The following is a 13,254-nucleotide window of genomic DNA, read 5'->3' as shown; positions in this document are numbered from 1 at the left end:
AGGAATTAGAGTTTCATTTGCCAGCTCCTACTCGCCGAATCTGTCACTTAAGGTGCAATCCAATCCCGCTGCTACTCGACGAGTAGGGTAACTGACTCGTCGAGTAGGGTCAAAACCAAGAAACTATAATTTGAACAATACCTGAGAAACGGGGAGTTACATGTGTTCAATTAAGTTCTATGTCAGAAAAATCAGAGATCGAGAAACAAACCGCTGAACAATAAGTATGACTATGTTCCATGTAATTGTCCACACGATATCTTGAGAACGGAGGACTATACGATCCCTTATCTAAAGGACGTATCAGAGTTCGACAGTGGCTTTTGAGAGCTACGATTGCTAATCGGATTTTGAAGTCGTACTTACATTTATAGTTATTAAACTTATCAAAGTGGGAAACTGTTGTATTAGGTGTATAAGCCCATAACTTTATTTGGTATGTACTTGACCCGGTTGTAGCATGGTCCTTTTGAGTTGCCTTCACAAAAACAGCTTGACTGGATGAATAATGAAGAAATAAGTTATTATGGTTTATTAATATATTATATGAATAATATATTAAAAAGAGAAATTATATTATTTAATTAACATTGATCAAGAATTAATTTGGAATTAATTTTGTGGTCAAAAGAGGTTAATTGAATTAAGGAGACTGAACTTGTAATTATAAGATAATTGCATAATGGGCTGATGAACCCTTTAGAAGAGGTTGGATGAAATCTTATGGGAGCCCATAAGGATTTCATCCAAGGGTTAAGGTTCTGAAAGATTCTTGTGAGCTGCTTAGAGTTTAAGCAACCGGATGAGGTTTTTGATTGATTCTTCAGCTATATAAAGACCCCTTTGGCATCCCAAAACTGGCCACTTGAACCCTAAGGATTATAGAGCCGGTTTTGAACCTTTCCCGTCTCTCTCCAAGATCATCAAGCTACAATCAAATCGGACCAAACGAAAAAGTTACTTGTGCTACAGTAGCATTTTTCTTTCGATAAATCTACAAAAATTGTCCGTATGGTATGTATTTTTTTGGGTGCCCAAATTTCGATTCCTTGTAGTAGCATTTTAAAGATTTTCTTGGCGTAGGAAGATCCAACCACAAAGGTAGTAGTATACTCGGCTTATATAAGAGCGGGGTTTGAACATGATTTGCAAATTCAAGGGGTCATTGTGCTTAGTATGTAAACTTGAGGGTGTAGTTTTGCCCAACTAAACTAATTGAATCAGGAAGACAGGAACCGTGGGTGGACCAACACGATACGACGCCTATTGCTTACCAGAAGCAGCAGCAAGATCGGAAGCGCCGCCATTGTTCTTCAGTTTCGAAGAATTTACACCCAGTTAAGTCCTCAAATGGTGAACAAAGCATGGCGGATCATACCAAGACCAATCATGGAAACCGTTCTCAACAATCACGCTCACCGCCATCGCGTCCATCAACCACTCATTCTCCACGGTCCCCGTGGCGTCGGCAAAACCACCCTCATCCTTGAACGTAATAATCCTTATGAATTTTGATTTGACATGATCATTGTGTTGAATTCTATTTAATTGCAATGCAGGGCATCTTGAGAACTGGAACAAGGGGCCTCATGTCACAGGTTACATCGACTTCGCACTGTCAATTGAAGAGAACCACCCAAACCATGGTCATTCGTTTCCATGGGCATCTTGGTCTAATTGCAAACCACCATTTCTCCCCACCCTTCGGACCCAACTCGAGCAGTGTCTAGAATCCATGGCTGAAAAGGGTGTTCAACTCGGTACCATAAGCTCCCACCAGATTTGCAAAACCCTTGGAAAATGGCATAACCTGGATACATCTCTCAAAAGAATTATCCAAACTAAGAACGAAACAACCACCTCCAAGAGGGCTTTGTCCAACAAAGTTTCCACATTATCTTTGTGGGACAAGGCCGTATGCACGCTAACTGCTCGACTAAATGCCACAGAGATCGACGACATTTTGATGTCAAAAGAGAAGGGTAAAAACATGAGTCTCCAAGAGGCTACATATTATAGGGAAGCGATAGTAGCTTTAAAACTCGCTAAAGAGGTGATCAAGGTTCAACAAGGGTTTAGGGCTAATGCTGTTAAACATTTGAACAAAACTGGTGGATTTTCAAGAACTTTGGCTAATTCAGCCACTGATTGGCCCCTTTTGTTACTGGAGTTGCTGTCTGAAGCTGCTGAAACTGATTACTTTCAGGTACACTTATAATCCCCTCTGTTAATTTATAATTTCCTTGTTTCTTTTTTCACAATTTCATTGCAATTTAAAACAGCCAAAGTTGGTAATAAACAATATCGAAGTCTTGAAACATGCTGCTTTGGTGGATGATTCATCAGTCTCTGGATCGATGTTTCATGATAGTTTGATATGGAGAATAATAGCTTTAGGTGCAAATGAGATGTGTTTGCCTATTATTCTCATAACTTCTGATAGGTAAATATTACATGTATTCATTCTTTTTAGCTAAAATAACTTAGAATCATATCCAATCTTGAAATTCATCAAACTTTTTCAGCTATTATTCATATGCAGCTTATATGGATTTTGGGTTTCCTGACATTTTCATTTCACGTGAGGTAACTAACTTAACTTATATCTTTTTTTTTTCTTCTTCTATTTATGAAAACTTGAATGTATAAAACATTAAAAGATTTTTTCGCTTTTTCCCCTTTTTCACTTTTCATTCGATATAAAAGACATTTGGATGGACTCCACAACAAGCCAAAATACATATGGTTCCAGATTACTTCAGCCAATCAGAGGTGAGTTCATAATTTCATATCGATAATTTTTTTCACAAATTTCTATGCTATTTATATAAAATTAGAAAAACTTAAACTTTTTTTTTTTTTTTTTTCTAGTGGGATTTGATTGTTGAGGTGCTTGGGCCAAATCCACGTCATCTTTTTGAAATATACGCATTAAAACAGAGCAATTATTACCAAGCGTAAGTAATATAATTATGCAACAGTTTATGAAGTAATATTAATTATTAATTTAATCTTTCTTATTTTTGTTATGTGTAGTCTCATGGATAATAAAGAAAGTACATTCGAGGACATTATTGATGCATATTTAGCACATTTGCAAGTAAGTTTTATGCTTCAGAAATAAATAAATTCAAAAATAATAATTTCTTGTTTTTCTAATTTGTTAGAAATTTATGTCTTCAGGTTACTGTTGTTAATCCTGCAATGGATAGAGCACTAACAATCTTACAAAAATTTGCTCTTGATGCTCAAAAGGGCAAAATCGTCAAAGATAAATTACGATTTGGTGCCCCTTGGAAACACCCACCACGTAAAGATGACCCTTACCTTCGTTCCGAATGGGCAAAGCTTCAACTAATGGATTTCATCCAATGTTTAGTCAGTGCCGAGTTTGGGGTATATTCGTCTTTTTCTTCTTTTAATTATATATCAAGAGATTCAAGTTTCTGTATGTATTTTAATTCATTACACTAAACGTTTCCAGATTAATTATTTTGCCGATTGTAGCCTTGAGATCTTTGATGATCCTTCTGCGAATGCAATGATTGAGGTTCTTTTCTTTTTTCAACTTGAATCTTGATATCTGACAATTTTACCCTTTTGGAAGTTAATAATAATACATTGGTTTTCACTTTGGAAAATTCCCAGGTTGGTTTACTCTACATGCAGCGTGATCCATCTTTCTTTCGCCCAATCTCTCGGGCTATTCAGAGATGTCTTGTGAGATGGTGAGGGCATTTACGTCTTTTTACACAAACAAGAATAATTTCCATTATGGCATTATCCTAATGTTGCTTAATGCTTATATAACTTACAGGCTTGTTCAAGAGAGAATTGACATGAGCTTTAAAAATTCAATTCTTTTTCGGTGGCATCGGGTTTTAAGAGGACGTAGCTATCGTCATCTCATGTTGCAAGTTGGAAATAAATAGAATCCAATGTGTGTGTGTGTGGGTGGGTCCCATCTTTATTCTCTTTTTGCAGCTTTTGTACATCCAAATTTGGCCAACACAAAAAATACCGATTTTAACATATAAAATGTGAAGTCCTAGAAAAAAATACTTGTAAAGATTTGATGAAAGATGTTGCAAATAGTTGACGTAATCTTTGTGGGGTTATCATGTAACGTCAGTTTTGATCAAAATAAATTGAGTTTATTGATGAGATTGTTGTAGAACTGAAATTGGGATATACACAATTTGACCATTTGTTGAAGATGCAATTTGTGATTTTGTGTGTTTTGTGTGTTTGCAATTCTTCATTTTTGCGTCTTGAAGTGAATCTAATATGGGCCAATTCGTATTTAGAACAAAAGCGAAGTTTGATCTTGATAGTGTAATTTACAATCACACGGTATGATATTAAACTTATTTATTTAAATGTTATATTTGTATAAAATAACCATCTTTTTGGCACCTCATTTTGAATTGCGAATTTTTTTTCAATGGTACACATTGCAAAGACACATAAGAAATGTGGGACATCGTATAATATACATTAATATTTTGTAAAATACACATCACACCAATATGTTGTGAAATTCATCCGTAAAATTGCGAGTTACATCCATATATTGTGGACTAAATGTTTTTTCTTCGAATATTATTAGGACTATCCATAAAGCAATTACATAATTCGGATTAGTTACAAAATTGATAGGTTATTTTGTCCTTAAACGAATAAATGTCAATAAGGTGATTGTTTTATTTAATGATTCCACCTAACTCGGCCGTTTTGTTAAATATTGGGTTTTGTAAAACGTAGGAGAAACATATTTTACTAAAATTGGACCGGTTCATAACAATAATACCTGAACCTACATATAATCAGTTTGCAAATGGACACAAAATGGATTGTGGAAACTGGTTTAAATTTCATCCTAACAGGGTCCATATATTGAAGTTTGGGTTGCTCAGTCAAATTTATGTACACAAATACACAATAGGTTGAGTATGAAAAAAGGCACCATCACATGTTGGTTTAAATAGTATATTTAATTTTCCAGCAGCGGAGAAATCTAAAATACTTGTATCTTTTTAAATTAAAAAGTGATAATTTCGTAAATAGAATGTCTAGCAATGTACAAAATGTTATAAAAGAAGTTTAAGATTGAAACATTGCATGTTGAAGACATTTTGCTAGTGCTCTGCGATTTACCTCCATGAAATGGGTCCTGCGGTTGTTTTGACGTTTGATGTGGATGGTCTAGAGAGGGAGTGACTTACCCTTTTTAAAATTCTAATAAGTTGTGACAGGTGTACGAATAACCAACCAATTCAATTCAAACGCAACCCTGGTTTCATCAGTCTAAGTTTGCAGATTTAGCGTTAACCGAAACAAGAATATTCACATTTGGTATATTGTGTGGATCAATCCAAACATCACATGTTGAACAATTTGAACGCAACCCTAATTTCATCGGTCTAAATTTACTTCACATTCTATTTTTTCAAAACTAAATCATTTTTTTTTTGTGATTTCTCACATATGTATTGCATCTCTTTATAGAGCAGAACAATGTACATGAGGATATCACCATTCAAATGTCGTTTGGTATTAGAGACTGATTAATCGGTCACCAACTTGCAAGACCAAAAATTTAAAGAAAGACATTTTTATTGCTGGTTCTGAGAATTTAAATATCCTCAAATGTCCGGAAGGAGAAAAAAAAAAGACCCCTATCATTGTTATTAGTTTTTTATTTTTAAATAAACATATATACAATATATAATAAAATTAAATAAATCGGTTCTTGATCCGAATTATTTCCCCACCTCTACTCGATGGTACTATCACAAAGTTAAGTAGTCATCTTATATTATACTATTTGTCTTTACACTTTGATGGACTTTAATCTTGGTTCTTTTCGTTTTCGGTTTTATCACAATAGACCTTAAAACCCAAACCCAATATTAGCTAATACTTAAGCCTTTGGGCCCTTGGTTATGTTTTTCCCTTTTAAAATATTGATTATAAAACTCAAGGTTGATTGCCGAGTAATAAAAAAAGTAAATGTCAACCGACGTGGACCATTTTGAGCCATGCATTAATATTATCCCAATGTATAATCCATCCGACATTCCCGACTACCATTTTGTCGAGCTTAGTATTTATTCATTTGCAACTTACCTACATCATAGCATGATGAACTTGATTATTTAATTCAAATTCACTTGCAAAACTCATTTTAAATACGAAATTTGAATAAAATTAAACAATCTGATTCAAATTTATCGGCTCTAAACTTTTGAATTCGGCCATGAAAGGCTTGTATGATGATAAATTTGAAACTAAAAAGTTAGGCCATTTGTTGGTCAAGTAGCAATAATGATTAATGAATAGAAATCATATAATAAACGGATATGAAAACTAGGAAGATAGTTTTGTAAAGCATGGGATGCATATGAAATTTAATTATCAGAACAAATACGTAGCCATTTGATGCATGATCCACATTATTACAAAAATAATAGAAAAAACTATAAACAACTTCCACATTATTACAAAAATAATAGAAAAAACTATAAACAACTGAAAGAGATCATTAACTTCTATTTTATACCACTGGTTAAATATATACTAATATATTAGTGAAGACAAAAGAAGATTTTAGGGACAAAGACCACAAATAATCTTCAACAATTGACGACGGTTTTCATTCATAAAGATTGGAGGAAACAGAGAAAAACGATTTTGTTTCTTATTTTGTGAAGATAACGTGGAAAAAAGCCACATTAAAAACAATTGTTCTAGTACGTAACGTCGGTTTGGTAGGTCCAAAACAAGCATTTTTTTTCTCGAAAAATCTAAATCTTTAATGTGGTCGCTTCTATATTTTGACCTCAATTTTGTTACATGATATTATTAATAAGAGTAATGGTCAAACAACTTGAAATTAAAAGATTTGTGATTATATTGTTAGATGGGTGTTTGAATGTTATTTTTAAAGGAATATGACAAATGTCCTACGAATTTTCTAGGGTTTACCCGTTGAGTTTCTAAAGTTTTTGTTGGGCTTTATGGGTCCTTAAACTAGGATACAACCTGCTATTTTAGTCACTGTCAACCTGTAATAACCAGTTCAGTGATATTTTAGACAAAAACTCACATTATGCCCCTATAAAGTCAAAAAAATAAGTTTGGGGATCAATTCGTACAAAAAAAATTCCCATTTTCTTCTAAAACCGGTCCACACTCAATTCCTATTGATCTCCGAACTTATTTTTTGGCTTTATAGGGGCACGATGTGAGTTTTTTTGGTCTAAGATTGATGGATGTGGAGTGCGGTTCCAAACCGCGGGTGTGCCACGTCAACCGCAAACACCACCCCCAGGGTGCGGTCTCGTGCGGTCTTGGCTACACTGCGGCTAGAAATGGCCGCACCCTCTTTCTTCTCTCTCTGTATTCATGTGTCTTTCTCTCTTTCTCCTTTCTCTCACATCTCTCTTTCTCTACCATGGTTTCCACTCCCTGAGTGTGGTAAAGAACCACACTTTGTGTGGTAAAAATAATGTGAAACCTATGTGTAAAAGGAGGGAGTGCGGTTCCTGTGACACCACTCCCTCCAGCCTAAAAGGTCACTGAACCGATTATTATAGGTTCACAGAGACTAAAAGATAAGATCATATCCTAGTTTAGGGACCCATAAAACTCGATAAAAACTTTAGGGACTTAACGGGTAAACCCTATAAAATTCGTAGGACAATTGTGTTATTTTCTCTATTTTTAACTATGGCCATAAATTAAAAAACTAATAAAACATTAAGACAAATATTATAGATATTGGGTTTTGCAACCAACCAATCATTTTAACTTTCATTTCGGCCCTGCCCATTCGATAACCATTATGCGGCAATCTTATATAAAATAACTTTTTTTTTTCCAAACCTATAAGTATGGGTAGGGGTGGAGTTAAGTGGTCCTCGGGAGTTTCAGGTCACTACTCCGTTTCAACCCGTCAATATAATTTTATTTATTTATTTATTAGGGTGCAATGATTATACAAATAAATGCAAGTATTACTTTATTGGTGCCACTACTACTGAAAAATTATACGTCCTCCACTGATCATAGGATTGCGAAAAATTTGAAGGCTCCAAATAGTTGCTCAGTCAACCACATCCAAGCATTGATGCAGGATTGGTCCTGATGGTGGGCAACCCGGGCGATCGCATAGGACCCATGCCCCTAAGGGGCTCAAAATTTATGGGTTATATACAATATATGTATGTAAAAAAATTAATTTATGTGTATATTTTTTAAGAACCCAAGCCAAATTAAATCAATCTTAAATCAACCTAAGAAACTAATTGGAAGGCTGCTAGAAACACTACATCTGGGAATTAAGCACAATAGCTAACGCAAATTAGGGTACCGAATCGACATCTCGTTAGTCATCTGAATCAGTTATTCCAGATCATGCCTTGCCGCCTCATCTGAATAGACATCAGGAGACGTCTTCATCATCACGACATCACTCTCTCCACTCTTGATTCTCTTGCTTTCCCTTTCATTTGATTTTTATTCCACACACTAGACATATATTTCTGAATTGGTTTTTGATATCCAAATACCTCTTAACCAACCATATAAACTTCCAACATGCCATGATCCTAGTTCTATATATCTAGATCACCCGATAAAGAAAATGACAAAAGAAGGTTTTTTAGTTGACTAAATTGGGTACTTCCCTCGACTCTTGACTCTAACTCCAACACCAAATACCATTCACGAACCAAGAATGGATTAAGCATTGCCATTATTTAACGTATATAATATATAATTCTTTTTGCCGAATAGGACTTGACCATACCATTTATTATTCCAAAACTTTGTTATGAACCTATTTCCCATGATTTTAAGAAACAAAAGGACAAATACTAACACATTTCCACATTTTCATGAAGGTGATAAATCAAAGAAATAATATTGGACCAAATATGTAAAATCCTTAAAATAGACCTAAAAGTTATTGCTATTTTAGTGAAAAAAGTAGAAAGTTTTTTAGGAAATTTGAATGAAATAAACAATAAATAATAAAAACATAATAAATAAATTATAATATAAAATTCAAGAGTTTTAAAAGCATTTAAGGTAAATATTTAAAAGAGAATATATGTTTTGGACTATAAAAGCAGAAAATGTAAAAGATGGACTAGAATTGATAACTGGGTAAACTTTTGTTAAGAAGTAAAAAATATGGGGCTCATGTATGAAATGAGTGTCCACTCTTACCCACTGCTCACTTGACTAATGGATGGTCATTAGCCGAATGGGTATGATAGGAAATTAATTCTCATAAAAAAATATAATGATAATTATAAAAGTAACTAAATGTTTTTCATAAATTCCCAATCTTAGTTAATTTAGGAAAAATGTGAAAATGGTGCTATTTTATGAAATTGCACTTTGCACTTTGCTAAATCGTTAGTGGAGCGTGTGTGGTTAACCGAGACACTAATATGGACTAAAAAGGGTGGAAAAGGTTAGCTCGAGAACTGTCATAGATCAATGGAGTGTGTGTGGTTAACCGACACATTGATTAGGTGGTAAAGGACTCAAGAGTGCCAAACAAATTTGCATGGTTATTCACATCTTGTTTGTGATCCTCCGTATCCGAGTCACAAACTTGAAGGGTATAATCGAGATTAAACATGCCATTGAAAGGTCCAATGAATCTCAAAGAACTAGGAATTTCATAAAAATTAATTCTTTAAAATTTTAGTTCTGGGTGGTGAAATTGGTAAATCGTCATTTATCTACCTTCAAATATTTTGCAATTGGATTACGACATCCCTCTTTCGAATTGTGAAATATTGAGTTGGGTCCTAGCCTTAATATTTCATTTGGGTGTTATTGTAACATCCGATTCCCGGTACGTATTTTAAATAATTGCATGTTTTACACTGGGACTTGACGAGTTAGAGACCCAAATCGTCGAGTAGACTAGACTTTGGACGTGGGTTTTAAGTAACCTACTCGATGAGTCGGGAGCCCGACTCGGCGTGTAGGTTTACCTGGATGAAACCCTAATATATAGGGTTTGCACCCTATTTAAATGCCTTATCTTGTCCTAATTCAACCTCCATCATCTCCCACAGTCCATAAAATCCCTAACTCGAAACCCTAGCATTTGGCGTGTTCTTGAGCCATCTTTGTGTGTTTTGGATGTTTGAAGCTTGAAGAAGGAAGTGTAAGCTTGGGGGTTCCAAAAGGAGCAAGTAGATCCAGAGGTTTTGCTTAATTTTTATCTCATTCAAGGTAAATAGCTTCAACCTTGACCATCTATCTCTTAGATCTCTAGTTAGGGTTCATTTCTACATTTTCTAAGCTTTAGTAGAGCCAACTTCGAGGTTTTATGGTTCTAAAGGGGTAGAACTTAAGATCTGGATCAATTGAGGATTCCTATGGAATAAAGGTGCCAACTTTATGGCCTTGGGAGTTTCATGCATCATATAACCTCATTTTAGGGCCATTTCAACCAAATAATCCCATGCATGAACGTCAAGTTTGTAACTTTACGTGCAATATGGATCCTAGGAGGTTAGATCTATGTTCTAGATACATTGATCTCAACTAAAATCGACTTGGTAGACTTGGACTTTGGGGAACTCGGTGAGTCGCTGATAGGACTCGACGAGTCAGGCTATGGTTCCCCAACCTTTTCTGTTTCCTGATCGAACTGGTTGAGTCTAGAAGAGGACTCAACAAGATGGATGTAAATATAGACCTGAAGATCATGGAACTCGATGAGTTCAAGAACAAAACTCTGCGACTTCAAGACAAAGTCCCAAATGCATGAAGAAGAACTTGACGAGTTCATAAGGAACACGGTGAGTCCAGGACTAAGCGGGCCTTCTTGCTTGAAGAAGGAATCGATGAGTTCGAGGATGAACTCGACGAATCAGTGGTAGAAAGTGTTGACTTTGTATGAAGGAGAACTCGGTGAGTTCGTGCAAGACTCGGCGAGTAGGGTCGAAGTCTTAGCATGTTAAGGATTAAGGGAACTCGACGAGTTGTTGGGTCAACTCGGCGAGTTGATTCAACCAAATGTTGACTTTGACCCGTTGTAACATCCGGGATTTTGGGTATATTAGTTTGTCTTTCAAATTTTAAGGATTTAGGAGGGACTTGACGAGTCGAGAGTCTGACTCGCCGAGTCACGTCGAGTTGATTGTGGGTGTTTAATGAGAGGACTCGACGAGTCCAAGTATGGACTTGCCGAGTAGGTGCTGGGCAGAGAAAACCCTAAGTTCCAGGGTTGGAGCCTATTTAAAGGAACTTATGACCTTGGATGCGTCTCATATCTCCTGTGAGAAACCCTAAACCGCCATTGGAGCCAAGGGGGAGTTCTTATGATGAAATCAAGTATTTTGTGTGTGATTTTGCAAAGGAAGAGAAGGGATTCAGCTAGAAGGACCAAAGAAGGATGTCATTTTGAGACATTCAAGCAGGTATCTCCATTATGAGGTAGTAATTCGACCCTTTCTTCTGTTTTGTGAAGAATCCTTGAATCTAGGGTTTTCTTTACCCTTTCTTGCATAGTATATGATGCATATGAGGTCCCAATGTGGAATAAGTATTAGATCTGGACCTTATGTAACAACGCAAATTTTCAAATAAATTTTTCATTTTAAATAAAGTGAGTTCATTCAACCAATAACGTTTATTTCATGTTTCAAAACAAATACATATGTGAAATCCCCAAGATCTCAAATAGCAGCAGTGTGTATGCATCATGCCGGCGCCTTCCCACGGTCCTCGCTAGTACCTGAAACACATATAAAACAACCTGTAAGCATAAATGCTTAGTGAGTTCCCCAGTATACCACTTACACATATACGCCTTTCCAGGCCCGGACCTTCCGGTCCACAGTACAATGCCTTCCGGCCCATGTGATAATCGCCTTCCGGCCCATAAGATAATTGCCTTCCGGCCCATAAAATAATTGCCTTCCGGCCCATAAACATATATAACACATAATACATTTACTCTAACACATATATCACATATATCATACATCATACCTGACCTTCCTGTCACATAATACATTGCCTTCCGGCCCATAGAAACATACATAGCATGCATAGCAACTATTCCTTTCAATTATAGCATATATAAAACACATAACATATCCGACCTTCCGGTCACACATAGACACCCTTCCAGGTACAGTATAGTGAGAAGACTCACTTTGTAGTATGTAAACTATAACTCTTGAAACCACTCGCACTCGGTCCGCCGATCTGCAGTCTCCCTATAATACCATATACCCTTATTAATAATCTTATCAAACAAGACAACTGACCCTACGAAATTACATGCAGGTCAACTCTGGTCAACGGTCAACTTGACCGGACTCGTCGAGCACAAAGGCGACTCGACGAGTCTAGACGTCCTCCCCAACTTTCCCTGTTGTTCCCCTTTCTACTCGTCGAGTATCCCTCTTGACTCGACGAGGTCCTCGTGGAAGAATCGCGGGGCCACCCCGACTCCACTCGCCGAGTCCGAAGACAACTCGACGAGTTTCAATGAATCCTCAACTACTCGCCGAGTCTGAAGAACAACTCGGTGAGTCCCTGTACATCTTCAAGCTACTCGCCGAGTCTGATCATTGGACTCGGTGAGTCCATGCCATGCAGTCGATCATCTGCCTCCTGAAATACGCATGGTCCCGAGACATGCACCCATGGGACTTTCTGGACCTCTAAGTATCCTATTACTGGGGTATAAACGACTGGGTAACAACATAATAATCTATCTAATCCCCAAATGGGTCTCATAACCCTAGATTCGTGTACAACACCAAAACAACAGAAATGGTCCGAGTATTACCTGGAAAACGTGTTCTCTGTGTCCCCAACCTTCAGAGCTCAATCCTCTTGATCCTCCTTTGACCACAACCTTGCCTCTTCTTGCCTAACAAACCCTTCAAGTTTCCACTAGCCTTCACTCCTGCTCCAGATGCCCACAGACGTTTAGGTTATCCTCAATCGGCCAAAAGACGAGCAATGACGGCCCTAAAGACGTTATATACGATCCAGAATCAAACGGCTAGGGTTTCTGCTGAGCAGCATCGACTCGCCGAGTCCCTAATGGACTCGTCGAGTCCAGTCGCGAATCTGCGACCAAGTCCGTGGTCCTACTCGGCGAGTCAGGCACCAACTCGCCGAGTCCCCTCCTAAAAATGCCCCAAAAATAGTTTTAAAGCAATACCTGAAATTCCGGGCTGTTACACCTTAAGAGGTCCAAAG

The 13,254-nt window shown here is 36.7% G+C and overlaps 1 protein-coding gene and 1 long non-coding RNA gene across 2 annotated transcripts; one reads left to right on the top strand and one right to left on the bottom strand.

The window, feature by feature from the left end:
• The first annotated feature begins 1,240 nt into the window (after positions 1-1,240).
• LOC145018825 (uncharacterized) lies at positions 1,241-4,222 on the top strand. The gene is made up of 11 exons (XM_078976671.1): positions 1,241-1,492; positions 1,560-2,206; positions 2,283-2,443; positions 2,526-2,586; positions 2,707-2,772; positions 2,872-2,957; positions 3,037-3,100; positions 3,184-3,396; positions 3,485-3,550; positions 3,649-3,728; positions 3,818-4,222. The coding sequence occupies exons 1-11, from the start codon at positions 1,351-1,353 to the stop codon at positions 3,930-3,932; spliced, it is 1,701 nt and encodes a 566-aa protein (XP_078832797.1). The 5' UTR covers positions 1,241-1,350; the 3' UTR covers positions 3,933-4,222.
• Positions 4,223-11,686: 7,464 nt separating this feature from the next.
• LOC145018791 (uncharacterized) lies at positions 11,687-12,998 on the bottom strand. Its single transcript, XR_013667163.1, has 3 exons — positions 12,836-12,998; positions 12,194-12,257; positions 11,687-11,770 (listed from the first exon to the last, which is right to left on the bottom strand). It is a non-coding gene; the product is annotated as an uncharacterized LOC145018791 (long non-coding RNA).
• Between the last annotated feature and the right edge of the window lie 256 nt (positions 12,999-13,254).

Source organism: Lactuca saligna, chromosome 9 (assembly GCF_052625555.1).
Source record: "Lactuca saligna cultivar CGN05327 chromosome 9, ASM5262555v1, whole genome shotgun sequence".
In the NCBI taxonomy this organism is placed as follows: domain Eukaryota; kingdom Viridiplantae; phylum Streptophyta; class Magnoliopsida; order Asterales; family Asteraceae; genus Lactuca; species Lactuca saligna.
The sequence above is the reverse complement of the archived record's forward strand: the minus strand, read 5'-3'. Positions and strand labels throughout refer to the sequence as shown.